Here is a 19351-nt window from a genome sequence, read left to right as displayed (position 1 = left end):
TGAGTGGTTAGATGGATCAGCAAGTGTTTCTTTACAAACTGTCATCAGCCGGGCTTGGTTGCTCATGCCTGTAATCCTAACACTTTGGGAGGCTGAGGCGTCGGATTACCTGAGCTAAGGTGTTAGAAACCAGCCTGGACAACATGGTGAAACCCTATCTCTATTGAAATTAAAAAAAAAAAAATTAGCTGGGCGTGGCAGCGCGCACCTGTAGTCCCAGCTACTTGGGAGGCTGAGGCAGGAGAATCGCTTGAACCCAGAAAGTAGAAGCTGCAATGAGATCGCACTATTGCAGTCCAGCCTGGGTGACAGAGTGACACTCCATCTCAAAAACAGCAACAGCAAAACCCTGTCATCTTGTTTTCATTACTTAAATACTTTAAAAAATTAAAATTATTTAAAATTAATAATAATTTTAAATTATAAAATAATTATAAAGCAATATAAATTATATAATTATTTAAAATAATTTTAAAAACTAATGCAAAAAAATAAATAAATGAAGCTGAACTTTGAAGGCTGATTCTGGAGAAACTGGGAAGAAGAATAAGAGGTGAGTTCTTGTCACTCTGGTGTAGGGAACACTTTTCCAACCACATGCTCACTGCTGAGCAAGCTTATGAACCTCCCAGATCTTTTGAGCAGGCAAAACAAATGCTATTTTGGAATTCCGACGTGAAGACTATTTCAGAAACCCAACTTGTTATCCTATAGGACTCTCTCCAAAAATGTGCCCTCTGCTTAATTATGAATGTAAAGAGGGGTTTCAGAAAAACACACACACACACACACACACACACACACACACACATTCACAAAACATAAAAAAACACACAAAACATAATAAGAAACAAAAATAAAGGTACCAATTCTATTTTTATGTAGCTGTATTATTAAATGAAACTTCATCTTAGATTATTACCTAACAGCTTTTAGCAGTTTTTATGACAGATATACACTTAAAGGCCTTCATCTCATTTAGTTCACATAGAAACCCTTCGAGGTCAGTACTGTTATTTTATCCTTTTTCCTGCTGAGGAACATGAGGCTTAAAGCCCTTAAGTAACATGACTGAGGTTTTATAACCAATACGTTTCAGAGTAGAGGCCAAAACCTGTGCCATCTTACCAACTATGCTACTGTGATTTTTGTCATCTGGTCCTTAAAATAATTCTACTTCGCCACTTTATATAATTGAAGACTACCCTTAGTGAGTCTTCCAGTGTTCTCTTTGGACTAAACGTTCCAATTTTTCAACTACTCTTCATGACATAATGGGTTCCAAAACCTGCCTAGTTCTGTGTGAATGTGGTTAATTTTTTATATAAATTCAAACCTCCAAATTTATTGCAGTTAAACTTAATAATGTTCATGTTGATTTATTATTTCACCACTTTGTCACTATTTTAATGTCTGTTTTGGCATCTAGCATATATGTTTTTTGTTGATTTCTGCAGATTGTTTTAATATGTGTCTATCCATCCAAATGATTACTGATCAGGGCCACACAAGAATATAGCACTTTGGCATGGCACAAGACACGACTTCATCAGGACAGCCTTGTAGTTTGGATGCTGGTAAAATAATAATTTAATTTTATTTGCATTTTAAGCCGTGCATAAGCCTTTGGAATTTGAGCATTCAGTATAAGCTCTCTCTGTAAATGGTTTATTTTTTTAATATGAATTTGTTTACAGGAATTATTCAATAAGTGCTTCCAAATGACATTGAATAATTATGTTCTAATGTCATTAACATATATTGTTTTATTCCCCCTCAACATCAAAAATTCCTATACTTTAGATCTGAGAAGGCAAATAGCAGCCAATACCAACAAACCCTGGAATTATGCTGTTGTGAAAGTGATATTGCTATCCCCTCCCTCCAGTTAAAATAAATTGAGGAGATAAAGAATAATTAGGTATTGAGCAAATGGGATTCCCATTTGAGATTTATAAAATGAATTGGAAGTATGTTTGTTGTTTTTATGAGTTTGATAAGATGGGTGATTCTACTGGTAATCCGTCTGTGGAGATGTTTGCACCTAATACCCTGTGACTAAGTGTGTCATGTATTTATATGCTCTGTGACCTGCTGAATATCATGCTGTGTGGATGACTGTAATCTGACCTATTGGGCCATGTTGTCATAAGTATTATTATGAAGCCAGCTTAGAATCTTTTAATGAGTTTGGATGTCAACAGTAGATATCAAATTGCACTTGACAGCTTGAATATTATAGTCAATTTTTAATTTAATAGAAACTTTTTTAATGTTTTAATTGTCATCTTAAATTTCTGGTAATCAGATGAGAAGACAAACACAATCTTGACAGCTGAAGAAAGGAAAGATATATGATTTTCAACTGTTGTGGACCATGGATAATAATTTTATATGACAGAGATGTTCTGAAACAATCCTTTATGAAACATTTTCTTACATTATGTAGGTAGACATTTGATACGTATCATAAAGTCAATTACCAAAAGAAAAGACAAATTTAAGATTTTTTTCCCCCTCAATATATGAGTTTGCAAAGTGTTTCTTAATGAAATTGCTTAACATTAAAGTTATATTAAATAACTAATTTATCATATAAGCTACAAAAACCAATTATTTCTAAATGGTAAATTTACTTGTTAATTTAAGTTTATTTTGAAATTTTGAAGGTTTTAAAATAAAAACATTTTGTACACATTTGTATCAGCTGCCTAGTGCAGCTGAAGAAAGTACCAAAAATATTGGCTTAAAAGAGCTGAATTGATTCTCTCATGCTTCTGAAGACTAGATGTTTGGAATCAGGGTGTCAGCAGAGAGCCCTGCTCTCTTTGAAGTGCTCTAGGGGAGAATCTGTTCCATACATTTCTGTTACCTCTGCTCTTGTAGGCAATTCTTGGCGTTCCAGTCTGCCTCTGTAGTCTCTGCAGTTCTCCCTTTGTGTCTGTCTCTGTGCCTCCTCTCTTCTTATAGACACAAGTCATGTAGTCATATTGGATTAGGACCAGCCCTGTTCTAATATGACCGCATCTTAACTTGATTACATCTGCAAAGACCTTATTTCCACATAAGGTCGCATTCACTGATACTGCAGGTTAGGACTTCAACATATCCTGTTGGAGGATGTAGTGCAACTCATAAAGCTTTCAGTAGATGGAAAGAAACAGCTTAAAACAGAGATTGGAAAATGGACTGCAGTGATGTTAACACCTGTGATCTTTTTTTAATATTTGTTTCAGTCAAAATTCTGACTTTGGGTTATTGGCTTAAACATTAAGTAATTACAGCCTTAGACTTTTGATTTGAGAAAGTTGAAATTTCTCTTTGGAATATTTTTCCACTGACCCATTATTTCAGAAGCCTTTTCAGTGAATCCTCTGAGATCAGTTTGGTTGTTTTATACTGTAGATTATTATATAGTTACAAATTGTATGATATTGCTGATGGTATGAAAAAAATCTCTTTTCAAATCTTTAAATCTCTTATGATCAAATTTATTACATATGTATAGTAATTATACTGTAACAGACTGTGAACATGTAAAACAGTCGCCATATCATAATAATAGTAGGGTCGAAGTGCATTACCTTACTTATTCCTTAAAATACCCCAATGAGATAAAGACTGTTGTTGTTATTCTGTCTACCTCTGCCTAAACTGAGGCTTATGGACATGTGTAACTTGTCCAAGAGCTTCATCGTAATTGATGAAGCAGAGTTTTAACCTGGAAGTTTGACCCTACAGGTGAACTCTTATCTTCTGTGCTATATGTTTTTTGTTTTTCTATCTAAGGCTCATGACATTGCTCATCAGTAAGTTTTTTTCATTAAACTTTTTATTTGGAGATAATTGTGGTTTCATATACAGTTGAGGGCAATAAGCCAGAGAGATTCCTTGTATCCTTTACCCAGTTTTCTCCAGTGCTGCTGCCTTGCAAAACTATAATACTGTATCACAACCAGTATGCTGACATTGATACTGTCAAGATATAGAATATATATGTATATTTTTGTGTGTGTGTGTGATGGAGTTTGGCTCTTGTTGCCCAGGCTGGAGTGCAATGACATGATCGTGGCTCACTGCAATGTCCGCCTCCTGGTTTCAAGCAATTCCCCTGCCTCAGCTTCCTGAGTAGCTGGGACTGCAGGCATGCACCACCATGCCCTGCTAATTTTGTATTTTTAGTAGAGACAGGGTTTCTCCATATTGGTCAGATTGGTCTCAAACTCCCGACCTGAGGTGATCTGAGGCTTGGCCTCCCAAAGTGCTGGGATTACAGGCATGAGCCACCATGCCTGGTGATATAGAATATTTCTATAACTACAAAAATTCCTCTGATTGCCTGTTTATAGCCACATCTACCTTTCCCACTGTCATTTTAAGATTGCAGCATCTTACCAAATGGAATTATACAGCATGTAAACTTTGGAGACTGGTGTTTTTTCATTCAGCATAATTCTCTGGAGATTCATCCAGGTTGCTGCATGTATCAATAGGCCATTTATTTTACTACCAAGTAGTATTCCACAGTGTGGGTGTACCAGAGTTTAATATTCACCTGTTGAAAGATGTTTGGGTTGTTTCCATTGTCAGGCTATTATGAATAGAGCTGCTATAAACATTTGTGCACAGGATAAGTTTCAATTTTTCGTGGATAAATCACCAAAGTGCAGTGGCTGTGTTGTATGTTAGTTGCATGTGTCATTTTATAAATGAAACTGCCAAACTGTTTTTTCAGAGTAGCCCAATTGAAATAAATTTTTATGACTTATTTTATATCCTTTGTATTTATAGAATTTCATTGGACCGTACGTTCAATATCAAATGCAATTTTTAATATTTTTTGAGGCATGGATTTGTAAGGGTCACTTTTTCTCTGGAATGAGTCATTTAACTGTTAGATAAGTCTGCTCAGCTTACACGGCATAAGGATTCTTTTTTTTTTTCTCTACTCATTAATTCTGTGTATGATAAAAGAATATACTTCTTAGGAGTTTTTATTAGTTATTAATAAAATAATGCCTTTTAAAAATATATTTGAAGGCACACCTAATTAATTTTGTCCTTAAAGCCCTCTTAATATTCAGGGATTGAACTGTTGAGAGTGCTTTGTTAAGTCTATAACTAAATACGGGAATATTTTATTGCAATACTTGCTATGTAAGTGCCATTACCTTGATGTTCTCTGATAAAATTTGTTTATAGATGGTTCCTTAACAAGTATTCCTTGCAAATAGCTCTCGTGATAAGTATCTCTAGACAGTGGCTAGAACATAGCCTTTCCACCGGAACAGTATCAAATATATTTCATAGTAATCTTAACTCTTGTGCATAATATTGTAACCTCATTGCTCATTCTGTTATATTTTTCATATATTTTTCTGCGTGGTATCTGGCTATTGATTAGTCTTATCATCGTAATTATAAATAAGTTTTACTTCTCATTTCCATTTTTTTTACTTCAAATTATCTATGTCTTCATGGTTTTATTTGGTCTTCATGCCTTTTGAGATCTATGATTTCAGAGTTTACACAGTTGCAGAATGAATTTTTTACAGCTGCAAAATGTTTATTTGCACAGGTATAGCTCAGAAATTAGTATTTTAAAAGTACTTTATGCATTTTAACTTCCAAATAGGTAACAGTTGTTTAACATCACATAGGAATTCAAAAGTTACATTTCAAAAATAAAATGAGTAAGAGTTTAGGAAACTTGGATTGTTTATGAACAACTAGTATTTACCTATGACAGATGTGATGTATCATGTAATCACCAGATATTTGTTCCTTCATGGACTAGAATTTCACTGAGGTACAGTGAAAACTGCACCTCACCAAATCTTAGAAAACTATAAGCATAAGAATTGAGTCATTCCAGTGAATGCAAATCTTAGTTTTATTTTTGTTAAAAATGAGCATTATGTGCAAAAGAGAACTTTAATGAATGTTGAAAGGTTATTAGTGGTATGATATGAATATGAAGTCGGCAACTTTATGAAGATTTCTCAACCTTGGCACTGTTGACATTTTGGTGGGATTATTATGGGTGGCTGTCTCATGCATTGTAGTATGTTTAGCAGTATCCTGGGTCTCTAATCATTAGATGCTAGTAGCCCTCCTCCTCACAAGTGATTCTATTTAAAAATGTCTCCAGATGTCACATAAGGGGCAAATCTTCCCTTTTTAGAACCATTGAACTTGAACGAAATGTAATTGGGAAAAAGATGACATCGTAGAATGATTGAGAGATTTATGAATGTTTCAGCATGTATCCCTAGTACATGTCAACAGATTAATTTTAATTAGGTAGCAAAAGAAACAAATTTATTTCTTCGTGCGATAGTTTTTATACTAGCAGACAAGCTAGGTGTTCTTCCTTTTTCTCTTGGAGAAGAGAATGTTTCTGTAAAGCTTTACCATAATACTGCTTAGGGCAGGAAGACTGCCATCCCCAGAATTCAGATGCTGCATTGTGGAGCCAAGGATCCAGGTGTAGTTCTGGTTCTCTGGGTTTGGATTAAACTGTGACTCAAGCTGAGGGCTCTCCAAGAGACAGACAAGAACATGTTCTATTTTTATTCCTGTGTCGTCTTTACTCTTTGGGCTTTCTGTACTGTTAGACTTTATTTGTAAAACTTCTGAGCCCAGAGATGGGAACAGGATTGTTTCCACTAAAATGGTAAACGGAGACACCTTTTGTCTTCTGTGCTCCTCAGTTCTATTAGTTGCTAGATCTTTTCTGATCGTTGTTCCCCAGCAAAATTCATTGCTCAGTTGTCCATTCTTCAAGACTTTTCTGTATGATTAGTTTTTGACTCTTGTTCCATCTTTTTAGGTAAGGAGTTAATCAGTGGAAAAGGTTTTCTGGCCTACCCTCTCAAATCAGATTTGAATTTTGGTAGGCCTGAGACTGAAAAGACTGAGTTAAGTGGAAAATATAAAATATAAAATTGAGGCAGAGTCACTGACAAATAGATATCTCTTCAAGTCAGCTTTTCAATGCTTGTAGCACATCATAAAGCTATATCTTGAATTCGCAAAATGGAGATCATGACTTCAAAAGACTGGAAGGTCCATCATCTGATTGAGACAGCCCATTCCAGTATCTCACACAGTGTGAAGTAGTGACTGAATGATTGAATGAAGAACATTCTGTGGGCATTATGAGGGATGCAATGTGAGCCTGGATAGGCAGATTTTGACTCCTAAGAGAAATTCCTAAATTATCTTTCATGTCTTAAATTTCATTTCATGTACTCTGAATCTCAAGGATCCTTCAGACCATCTCTGGAATACTCTGTCTACTTCCTCACTGGGTTTTTGAACACTGAAACACTTTCCTTGCTATCTGTCTCTTCTCCAGTCCCCTGCTTCTGCCAGAATTGTTTTAAACAGAAGTTTTGTTGAATCACAAAAATTTGTGTCCTTCCATTCTTGGCTTTATCTTATCTATTCAATTTTATCTCTTACTCTTAGTAAAAAGAACCTGTTTTCCAGCACGCCAGGTTTTTTTTTATTCTTTTTTCTTTTCTTCTTGATTCCTGAATGTATCAAACTCTCATATTTCTTGTGTGCTTTTGCTTATGTTTTTATCCTTGTATAGAATGGACATATTTCTTCTTGCCACCTGATCAGATTCTTATTCATTGCTCCAGGTCCAGCTGAAGCCCACCTCTTGCTCAGGGCTGTTTATAGCTCATTTTCTCCCTATTGATCTCTCCTTTTATTCTTAAAGCACTGAATATGGGCATTACTTATTTTGGCCCTTAGCAGTATATGGCTTTCTTCAAAGTGGTAACTAACGGTTTTGTGTGTACAGTTTGCCTCCTCAGCTAATTAATACATTCCTGAAAGACCAGTGTTTTGTGTTTTTAACATTATATCTAGCATATTACTGTATGCATGACAGGTACTCAGTAGAGGCTTACATTAATGGCTGGCTAGGCATTGATTGTTTTCTAATTGTTTTAATTTGAGATACCTTGGCAAAGGAAAATCCAACAGCAATCTGTAAGAGAAATCTGCTTAGGTTATTTGTTATAGATATATGAATTGTGGTGCTATTAATGTCATTTTGGATATGAAATGTCATTTTGAGCTGCTGGTAATGGAAATGTATAAATAAAAGATAATAGTTGATATGTATCATAAAACATTCTATTGCGGAATTTTAACTTGATCTTGATTTTCTTCTTTTCAAATACCAGGTACTTCTCACCACTGCGTGAACGGACATTTGACAGTGCCATAGCCAAACATTTGCAAGCATGGAGACCTCATCTATGCTTTCCTCATTGAATGATGAGTGTAAATCTGACAACTACATTGAGCCTCACTACAAGGAATGGTATCGAATAGCCATTGATGTTCTGATTGAACATGGGTTAGAAGCATACCAAGAATTTCTTGCCCGGGAACAAGTTTCAGACTTTCTTGCTGAGGAAGAAATTAATTATATTTTGAAAAATGTCCAGAAAGTTGCACAGAGCACAGCACATGGTACTGATGATTCCTGTGATGACACATCATCTTCAGGGACTTACTGGCCTACTGAGTCTGATGTGGAAGCTCCAAATCTTGACTTAGGCTGGCCATACGTGATGCCCGGACTCTTAGGGGGTACCCATATAGATCTCCTTTTTCATCCACCAAGAGCACATCTACTTACAATAAAGGAAACTATTCGGAAGATGATTAAAGAAGCAAGAAAGGTAATAACATTTCTATTTTGAAATGAAAAATTTGAAACGTAGAAAAGTACAGAGAGTAATATAACAAATATGTATGTTAATGAAAGAATCTCTATATGTATAGGCCATGCCTATTATTTTTAGGAAATTTACCTGTTGATACAGAGGAAGGTTGTATTTCCTATATCTTGCATATATTTAGGAGAGTGGCATTAGGTACCTGCTAAAGAAAGAGATTTGCTTTTCTTCATAATGTGCTCAAGAGACCTCTTCTCCCCTAAGACTAAGGTATGTTGACTGGGAATAAGATGATTTGGCACTCATAATTTGAAAGCATCTAAATTTTTCTTCCTCTCTAAAAGAAAGTAGTTGGTGGATATGCTGAAGTTTTCTTTGTGCATAACAGTACTGAGTACTAATTCTTATTCTGAATGTGGTTTATGCTACTAAATAAGCCATAAGTTTACTTGTCTGTTTTCCTGAGTTGTGTGGAAACAGTATAAAATCGTCATAACATAAAATTCTAAAGTAAGATTCTGAGATATTTAGCATTTTAAGGCTTTGGTGTTCTTTATCAAATATTTATATTGTCTTATACATCTCATAAATCTTGTTTTAGAGCTCGTGTAAAACTGTAGAACTCTTTAATCAATCAACAAAAGTTACTAAGAGTTTTCTGTCTACTCAGCACCATGGTAGGTGCTTTGGAGACTACAACAAAATTCCCCAAGCTCAATCTAGAGTTTTAAAACATATGGGCAAGGCTGACTATGGTGGCACACGCCTGTAATCCCAGCATTTTGGGAGGCTGAGGCGGGCAAATCACTTGAGGTCAGGAGTTTGAGACCACTTGGTCAACATGGCAAAACCCCATCTCTAAAAAAAACAACAACAGCAACAACAACAAAAAATAAGCTGAATGTGGTGGTGGGCACCTGTAGTCCCAGCTACTCGGGAGGCTGAGACACGAGAATTGCTTGAATCCGGGAGGCGGAGGTTACAGTGAGCTGAGATCATGCCACTATACTCTAGCCTGAGCGACAGAGCAAGATTCTGTCTAAAAAAAATGTATGGGGAAAAAATTACAAGTTTTAATTACAAGTGTGTATTTTTTAGTTATGAACTGTATGTTACAAAAATTTAGATCTAAAAGGGACCTTAGGAAGCATGCATGCATGACATTGCTTTTTTCTATACCAATAAGACACAGAAATGCTTGCAAAAGTATGCTTTCATGAAGTACATAAATATAAGACCCTTGAATTCCTCAGTGACATGGCAGTTTGCAAGACAGGCAAGTAAAAGTTAGCGATCATGTAGGGAGACACAGTGTTCTGAAGCTAATGTCCAAGCTTTGCAGAAATGTGGTAATTTTTTCCCTAACCCTTCTGAGTTCAAATAACCTGTCTTTTAACTGTATTAACTCCTTTATATTAAATAAAGTACTAATCCATTCCAGTTGTTAAAAATTAGCTATAGAATCAGGCTCATTCTAAGTGACCACACTTTTATTGAGTGTATTGAATGGTCATTCAGTTTTCTAAATTGAACCATGAATATTTTTTTAAACAGTATTATCCTGGGCTCTGTGAAAAAGTTATATAACTGCATTTTGTAAGGCAACATACAAAATTTGAGGAGATGTATATGTGAGTCTTTGTAATGGCAAAATAATGAATATCAAGTATTAATGTTTGCTAATTTTGTTTGGGGACATGATATGCTTTTGAAGCACAATGTTAACAGAAAATTGAGAAAAATACATCAGTGAAGATTAAGATTCTTATGGTGGTAACTTAGTAGTAATGCATTTATCAAACTGCATGATAGCTAGTTTCATTTGGGGCATTGCATTGCTGTGACACAAAATATTAAATCAGGAGATATCATAAGTTTAGCACTCACTGGGAACTGAACATTAGTCATGGCCTTTTGATGTATTTTTCTTTCTAATGTGGCAGCTGTGTATTTAATGAGCCTCTAATATCTTCTACCTGGTCACTATCTGTTGAGAACTCCCACTTGAATTAGCAAGCTGAAGAAATTGAAGTCCATACTATAAAACAGTAATGTGATGTGTACTTCTCTTTTATAATATCAATATGGCATAAAAATAAGAAATTGTGTCTTTTTTTCTACTTATATGCATATATCTAAGCTGAATTCAAAGTAAGAGAATTATTTGATCTTGTAAACTGAATATACTGCCAATCTAATATAAATTATAACAGATGACTTAACTTTTTGTGTCCATGTTTTTTGTTTTGTTTTTTGTTTTTAACACAGAGACAATGTTTTCCTCTGTTATCCAGGCTGGTCTCAAATCTTGGACTCAAGTGATCCTCTTACCTCAGGCTCCCAAAGTGCTGGGATTATAGGCATGAGCTGCTACACCCAGTTGTTATTTTTTAAGGTGTTGAGGAATGTGTTAGTTTCTACCTGGATGCAATAAATATTGAAGACAAATTGGCTATCTTTGCATGGAATATGTATTTCTCAATTATTTTGGAAGATTCTTCGTATGTCCCCATATCTACTTAAAGATTTTTGAAGGATTAAATACTCTGGAAAAAAAGTTATTGACCCCATTTTAAAAAGTTAAGATTCAAATATTATGAAATAAAAGCTTGCCAGAACACATTGCTTTATAAAGAGTAAATGTGGTTTTCATGACTATCATTAACTCAACAGATGTCATGCTCTTATTATCTTTCAGAATCAATGGGAGCTTAATAGTCATCAGGATAGGCTTTCTGTTTTTGAATTTTTTTTTTCAGAGGATAAATTATCTTTATTGGTAACTCAGTTATTACCATGTAATTGCCATGGCATGGTAAAGGGATGATCTTCTTTTTAATAAAGTGTTTGGATAATGTGTATTTTAGTGGATAAAGTTTTTGTTTTTGTTTTTGTTTTTTTTTTTGCTTACAAATATCTCAGAAGGAGTCTTTTGGTAATCAACATTGTAAAACTCTACAGAGATATGAAGCCAAACCAGTAGGGCTAGACAACAGCAAAACAGAACCCAGGAAAAGATCTCAGATAAGAATTTAACTCCATTTTCACTTTTTTGTGTTTGCAATTGAGATAAGATACTTAGGAAAATCATGCCATTTTATGGAAAAATCTGAAATTAATGAAAAGAATGTAAAAGATATCTGCTTAAAGGCCCAAACGTTTGAAGTCTGATTATAAACACCAAGTTAACTTTCCAGTCTCTTGTGAAAGGAATTAAAAATGATTCTCAGTCTCAACTGTTTTTACTGGAAAGAGATGAAACATTTTTTGTTTTTGAATTTTAGTAATGTGTATGCTCTCATTTCTAGCTTAAGTTATATAGTTAAATGACCTCTTGATCATTTTGATTTTATAAGCAGAATGCGATCTTTATAGTATTTCAAAAATCTATACTTTTTTACTTATTAATTTTGTTTTTGCTATTTGTCACTTAGAAGTTGTTTAGAGTTTTTGTTTGTTTTCTTTGTTTTGTATGTTGCTTATTTTGTTTGTTTGAGAATTTCCCTTTAGGAAAATCCAATTGTAGATGATATCTTGTGCGCTAAAGCAACATATTTTAATTTACTGGTTCGTTTTTTAAAACCCTTTCTATTTTTCACTTTGTGATTGACATAATTACATTTGGGTCAACTTTATAAAGTCTGATAGTGTCTAGCAAGACTTTTCCCAGGTAATTATGTGTCTGTCAAGAAGTGTTCCCAAGATGATATATGCACATATTCCTAATTACTGTGAACTCCTCCTGTGAAAACATCCCCTCTAATTACTTTAAAAAGTCGTCTTTCATTAAAGCATTTTTTTCCTATCCGCTCAATGGTACGTATTTACAAAGTTATAACTTCTGAGAGTCTTGAACATCTGAATGTTTAACCACAATGTTATTTGCATCTTTGTTTCCTAATTCTAGGCTAGCTTTTTAGGTGAGATGTGAATCTTAGTCTTGTGAAATATGGAATCAAGACACATAAGCAAAAAAGTCTAGTGAGAAATAGGGCAGAGTAATTCTCGATGCACTCTGTACCACATTACCTGAGTTCAGGGCTTGGTTCCTCATTGAGTCACTGTTCTTGGGTGTGTCTATTATGGCCTTGGAAGGTATTAGTGATATAGAGAAATATTAACCATCGGTTGGCCCCGCAGCTGCAAAGAGGAAGATGAACAGATGATAGGGAGTCTTCCTGGAAGTGAGCTGATGTTGTAAAAGTAGACTAGACTAGAGGCTTTGTCGCTAGGACTCAACTAGTGTAGCATTAAACAAGTCATTGTACCTCCTCAAGTATCTTCATTTATTTAGGAAAAGATATAAAGCAAAAATGTTTTCATATTTTAAAAATCTGGTGTTTCTATCCAAATCTCTAACATTGCTTACCAATTTAAGATTATTTTGATATGTTATACTCCTTGTTCATGAATTAGTTCATGATAGAAATGATTTTTATTGTGTCATGATATGTTACTTCCATCTGCATCCCTTTGGAACCATGCCCTGCCCAGCTAAGTGATATTTATATATTTATCTGTGCTGTCATTAGACTAGAATTATCTCTGTCCTGATGTTGCTAATTTTTGTTAAGAATTTCCTCTCTACCCTATCCCTGTCCCAGCTCTCACTGTGAATTTTATCATTCTTTGAATTTGAGTCAAAATTGATTTCTTCCTGGAAATGTATTTTGCTTAGTCAAATTTAATGACATTACCATCCTGGAACATTAAGTTGAACATTTCTTCTGTAAACAAAATGCATTCTTGTTAATATATATTTATGTTTGAGTATGTGTGTGAGAGAGGGAATGAGAGGAGAGGGAGGGAAAGAAAGGGAAGGTAGAAGAAAGGGAGAGTAACAGGGTGGGAAAGAGAGGAGAGGAGGGAGGGAGGGAGAAAGAAAAAGATCTGGTTAAAATTGCACTGACTTCATCATGACAACTATTGCTGTGTCTGTATGGCAATACTCTTGTCTTTAACAAACTCCTGGTGCTATACAGAGAGACACACATTTCATATCTATTTTATGTTTGTTGAAACAAAAAATTAAAAAATTAGGAAAAGATGAACATGAAATTGTTATATGAGATTTCCAACTTGGTTGCACACCAAAGTCATCAGTATCTTAGGAATTTCAGATGTTTTACTCTGCAGTGTATTATTAGGTAAAGTCTAAGGATCACCAGTGACTTGTATTTTTAAGAAACTGTCTTTTAAAAATTGACAACTTAGATAAGAATTTAGCTTTAAAAAAAAAAAATAGTTACTTATAGGTGTCAGTAAGTTTACCAGAGACTTTGCTTTGCTAATACTAACCCATCCTCTATTAATAGTTGGAAAGGAATAATTTAAAAGGCAAGTTATTTAGGAGTACTCTTTTTTCTTTTCTATTCTTTTTTTTTTTTTGTTGAGACAGAGTTTTGTTGTTCTGCCTAGGCTAGAGTGAATTGGAGCAATCTTAGCTCACTGCAACCTCTGCACCCCAGGTTCAAGCGATTCTCCTGCCTCAACCTCCCGACTAGCTGGGATTATAGGCGCCATCACCATTTCCGGCTATTTTTTGCATTTTTAGTAGAAATAGGGTTTTGTTGGCCAGGATGGTCTCAAACTCCTGGCCTCAGGTGACCCACCCACCTCGGCCTCCCAAATTGCTGGGATTGCAGGCATGAGCCACTGCACCCAGCTGGAGTGCATAAAATTTATCTGATTAGGAGAAATGTTTTTGAGACTATTTTCTTTACTCAGCTGTTACTCTTTAGTACTTTTAAATTCACTCTCTCTTTTTTAATATAAAATAAGCTGTGAGAAACAGTTTTTGTAGAGACTGCACATGGTGTGTACAGTCTTTCTCTGAGCTCTGAGGTAGTCTTATTGACTACGGTACAAAATGTAGTTCTGTGTGTTTGGGGATCTCTGAAGGAGAATTTTTTATTTTTTGTGATTGTTTATATTTACTCATTCTTTCCTGTCTCTGGTTGAAAATAAAAACCACTTATTGAGTTACCTGCTGAAATGTGTAATATTTTCTGATGATACACCTTTAGTAGTTTGTAAGAATGGCAAAGCTAATTGTCATCATAAAACTTCATCTTGAAAAACTGAGATTTCTTAATGCCTAAACACCTAAATTCCAGAGGGGTAGAATTTAGCAGTTTTACAAGCTCAAATGCCTTCAGGGCTAAGCAACAAATATAACTGCAAAGGAGAAAGGGCAGGTGGTATTCCAATGGGGAATGAAAGGAACATGGAAGAAGAGATGACTTGACCTGACTTAGGGCATTCTTTAGGCATTTGTTACAGATGTGATGAGCTTAGGACCTTAGGTACAAATGTAGGCATCTTATCAAAAGTTAAGTTTCATGAAAATAAGGGGATATTACTTTACTTGTCTGTCCTCTCAATGAGGTGTAAAAGGTCATTAAGATTTGCTATGGGAGCCTTTTTGAGATGATGAGGGCTGACATTTTCACACACCGACATTTTGCATTTTAAGGATTCTGCCTGGTCTCTTAGAGTTGCTACAGATCCATCATCAGGCATATATTTTTATATCAATTTTTGATGTCTTTAACTTGTCATTCTTCAAATTATCTTGAAAAAAATGTTGCGACTTTTATCCTAAGGACTGGAACTCATATCTGATTTTGAATAATGAATTTATGTTACATAATTTAGTAACCGTATCAGGTAATATCTGTTGAGCACTTATGTGTTAGGCACTGTGCTAAGCACTTTACATGCATTATCTTAAGTTGACCTTCATAGCAACCTTGTGAAATATGTTCTTTTATCATCCACATTTTACTGATGAAAAATACTGCTTTCATGTGGTAGGTTGGTCGGTGGTAATGAAGCAGAGTGAAACCAAAATGATCATGACTAGGAAGTGGTAGTGATTACATATTCTTAATCCGAGATGTTTGAAGACCTGGTTGAGACAGTCTAAGACTGAGATCAGTTGGGTGTAGATGTGGAAGCATTGGTTTCTAAATAAGCCAGGTATAAGGTATCATGTGGTTGTTATTAGAAGTCAGAAGTAACTCACCTGGAACTGACAAAAGTTCATGATAAGTAGATGAGGCGCTAGTACCTAGAATACAGACCGGGCCGGGAGGCACTGAAAGAAGATGTGTTTCTGAGTTCAAATGTAAGGTAAATTTGAAGCAGGAAGAAAAGGAGAATCAGGTAATATAGTTGTCCTTTGGCCTCTGCTGTATTCAGCTATGAGGGAAATCAGTAAGTCTTTGGCCAACCTTATAGGTTAAAGGTATTGCAGGCCATTTATTCATTTAGCAGTTATTTTTTATTGCCAATGATGTATCAGATACTGTTCTAAGTTCTGAGAATACATAGGAGAGTAAAGTACCAAAGAAACCCTGCCTGCCCTTGAATGAAGTTTACCTACAAATGGGGATAATCAACTAATAAATAAGGAGTGCTACCAGGAAGAGGCGAAACACAAATATGGTTGAGTAAAGGGAGCTGGGGGTAGGGATGGAAAGTAGTTTGCAATTTTAAATAGAGTGCTCGGAGTAGTCCTTAACAAAGTAATATTTGAGCCAAGATTTGAGAAAAGAAGGAATAAGGATGCATATATTTGTGGGCAGTACACAGGAGACATACGGGAAGCTTTAGGATAGAGACACAGCTTCCAGCAGAGGCCAGTTATTGGATCCAAGAGAGCAAAGAGGAGATGAGTAGAAGATGAATCAGAAAGGAAACATGGAAACTAGATCTTGGAGATCCTCACTGGCCATTTTAAGGAACTTAGCTCTGGTTTTTGTAAATTGGGAATCCACTGGAGAATTTTGAGCAAAAGAGAGACATGATCAATTTTAAACCTGCTGTATTTTAAAAGGATACTTCTGGCTGCAGTATTTAAAATTGACTGTAGAGGACTAAGAATGAGCATATCAGATATTACTAACATAATTCAAGTATGGGATGATGGTATCTTAGATGGTCAGATGGTGGCAGTAATGGCTAGTTTTTAGGTATATTTTGAAGGTAGTGAAACATGGGATGTGAAATAGGTTGAAGAATATAAGATGACTTCAGCATTTTTTGCCTGAGCAGTTGGAGTGATGGCATTGTCATTTGAAGCTGGTGTCAGAGACCCCACAACTGGGATCAGGAAGAGGCATAGACACTGAGTTATAGAGACTTTTAAGTTACCACTACACCATAGCCTTTGGATGGTTGATCTGTAACCCCAGTCACTGACACTTGGCAACACATGTGTCTAAATATCTCTAGATGAGGGTTCACATTGGAACCCAAATAGTGAGACTGGCTTGGAGAATAGACCTGACCCTGAGAACTTAATTAACTTGGATAAGATTCACATGCAAAGGAGTGGGTAAATAGAGAGTATGAGATAAGAACAAGACTGATTAGATGCTCTCCCAAGACCTAATAAAACAGGAGGTTATCTACCCTGCTGAGAAGCAGAACCTCCCAACACTTAGTTTTTACAAACAAACTTTACAGGCGGTTATTTCGCAATTCCCTTATGCAGGGTCAGGTGAGTGGAAGACACACAAGGAGAAACTGGGAAGGGGTCACGTAGGAGGTTGCATTTTTTAACAGGCCATTTGGATGCATGGTTTTGATAAGTAGGAGATGAATGGTGGAGAGCCTGGCATTTTCAGACAACAGAGGAGTGTGAGAGAAGTGGGTGGAAAAAAAGGAAGGCAGAGTTGTTGAGAGAGGTTGATTAAGGTCAAATTGTGAAGGTCCTTTGATCAAACTTTGTGGAAGTGAATAGTGAGAAGTCGTGAGATTTTTTTAGTGATAGTGATGTTGTTAAATCTGATTTTGGACATATTAATATTTTGTTTTGGTTAATTAACACATGCAGAAGAATATAAGACAGGTTGTAACAGGCAGTGGGATAATAATCAGTAACAATCTGATAATAAGTTGAAGCTGACTGAAGTTCAATAGCAAACAAAATGTCTTTTCGAAGGGAAAATATATCTTCAAATTCCTACTAGAATAGAAAATAAATATAACTACTTAATTCTGTATCTTAAGGAAGGTGACCTTTTTTGTTTAAAAGCTATTTTTTAAGATGTCTTAATTATCTGATTTTGACTTAATACAATTTATTTCTGTCCAAAAATTTTTTAACTATCTGCATATAGTTTAAGTCTACATATGCTTATTGAGAGGCCCAGCTATGTGTAAGGTGCTCTGTTAATTCATACAGATGGGGGAAAAACCCACTTCAAGTGATTTAGAATCTAATGTTTGAAGGATAGGGTAAAAGATTCATGGGAAATATATAGGTAAAATCACGTGTGTTTGTGGGCATCCCCTGATGAGCTATGTATTATATAGGGTCTGGATTTTTTTCCACCTATTTACTCTTTAAGTATCAGAGGATTATAGAGACAGTTATTGAAATTTTAAAGTAGAAAAAACATGACACAGATAAAATGCCTCCAAAATATTTATTAGCGCATGTGTTTCACTAATGCAACAAATGTATATATTGAAGGTTTATTTTTTGTTATTATCAGGGTACATATATTCCTTATAGGCAATGTGGAAAAGTTCAAGAAAGAGTTAAGAAAAGGCAATCATAATTTCCCAATAGAGATAATCACTGCTACTAATGTTAGAAATTTTCTTATCTATTAAGTAGACAGAGAAATACATGTATACACAAATGTACGTGTATGTATTTTAATATCTTATATAAATCCCTGAAATAGAAGATTCATATGTGATATACTTGAGATCATATATTGTATAATATTTTAAAAATTGCCTCCTGTCTTTTTTCACTTAGGATTTTTCTTACAATAAAATAATTGATTTCTTGTACTAAAATTCAATGGCATAGCAAAATAAGGGGTAGCGGGAGCTGCCTTGTCTCCCACAGAATTTAAAAACAGTAAGATTGACTAACAGGGCAGTCTGTTTTTTATTAGAGCATGTGCTGACAATTGTAAATAATATTAGTGATAATATACTCCTTCATTACTGCCACCTCCACCCATTTCTTACTCATCCCTCTACCCCTTGGCATACCAGTGCTGATACGGTGAGAGTCTCATGGTAATATTCCTTCACAAATGAAGAAAGCCTCATGACTGTTTTTGCGTAATCATCAATAAGAAAAATTGGTAACTATGCATTTTCTTTTGAAAATGCAAACTTTCCTTTGGGCTATATTAATTTCATATTAATAATCACATGTTGATTCTTGTTCTTCCTTGAACTCAAACACAGGCAGTAAATAAACTTGATAGGGAAAACATTGTCATCTGGCTAAATATCAATCCAATATGTGCTGCTGAAAAATATAATCATAAAAAACCTGAGTCATAATAGTCATATTTCAGCCTGCTGAATTCTGGAGCAGTTACTAAAAAAACAAAAAAACAAAAAACAAAAAACTGAGGTTTGTGATCATGTATTCTTTTTACAGCTGGACAATGGGGATTTTAGAAAGTCCAAAGTCACCCGTTTGGCAACCATAAGCACTGACAGCAGTCGGGCATCTGGGTTTCTATTCTAAGATTATTGTATCATGTTGCTTCTCTAGTGGGAAGAAGAAATTTGTTAATGACACCCCTAATAGCTAATGTTTAATGCTATGTGCCAGGCAGTGTTTGAAGCACTTTATATATACTAATGCACTAAAACATTTATCT

General features: G+C 35.1%; 1 protein-coding gene across 1 annotated transcript in view; it reads left to right on the top strand.

Moving 5' to 3' along the window:
• Positions 1 to 8205: 8205 nt before the first annotated feature.
• Positions 8206 to 19351, top strand: part of FAM83B (family with sequence similarity 83 member B) — a 73528-nt gene continuing 62382 nt past the window's right edge. The window contains exon 1 of the mRNA XM_012441642.2: positions 8206 to 8708. Within this exon, the coding sequence (XP_012297065.2) occupies positions 8265 to 8708 (444 nt within the window). The 5' untranslated portion in view covers positions 8206 to 8264. The remainder of the gene's footprint in view (positions 8709 to 19351) is intronic.

Source organism: Aotus nancymaae, unplaced genomic scaffold, assembly GCF_030222135.1.
Source record: "Aotus nancymaae isolate 86718 unplaced genomic scaffold, 86718_ANA_hifiasm-v0.15.2.pri h1tg000040l, whole genome shotgun sequence".
NCBI lineage: Eukaryota > Metazoa > Chordata > Mammalia > Primates > Aotidae > Aotus > Aotus nancymaae.
Note: the sequence above shows the minus strand (reverse complement) of the source record. Positions and strands in the feature narration are given on the sequence as shown.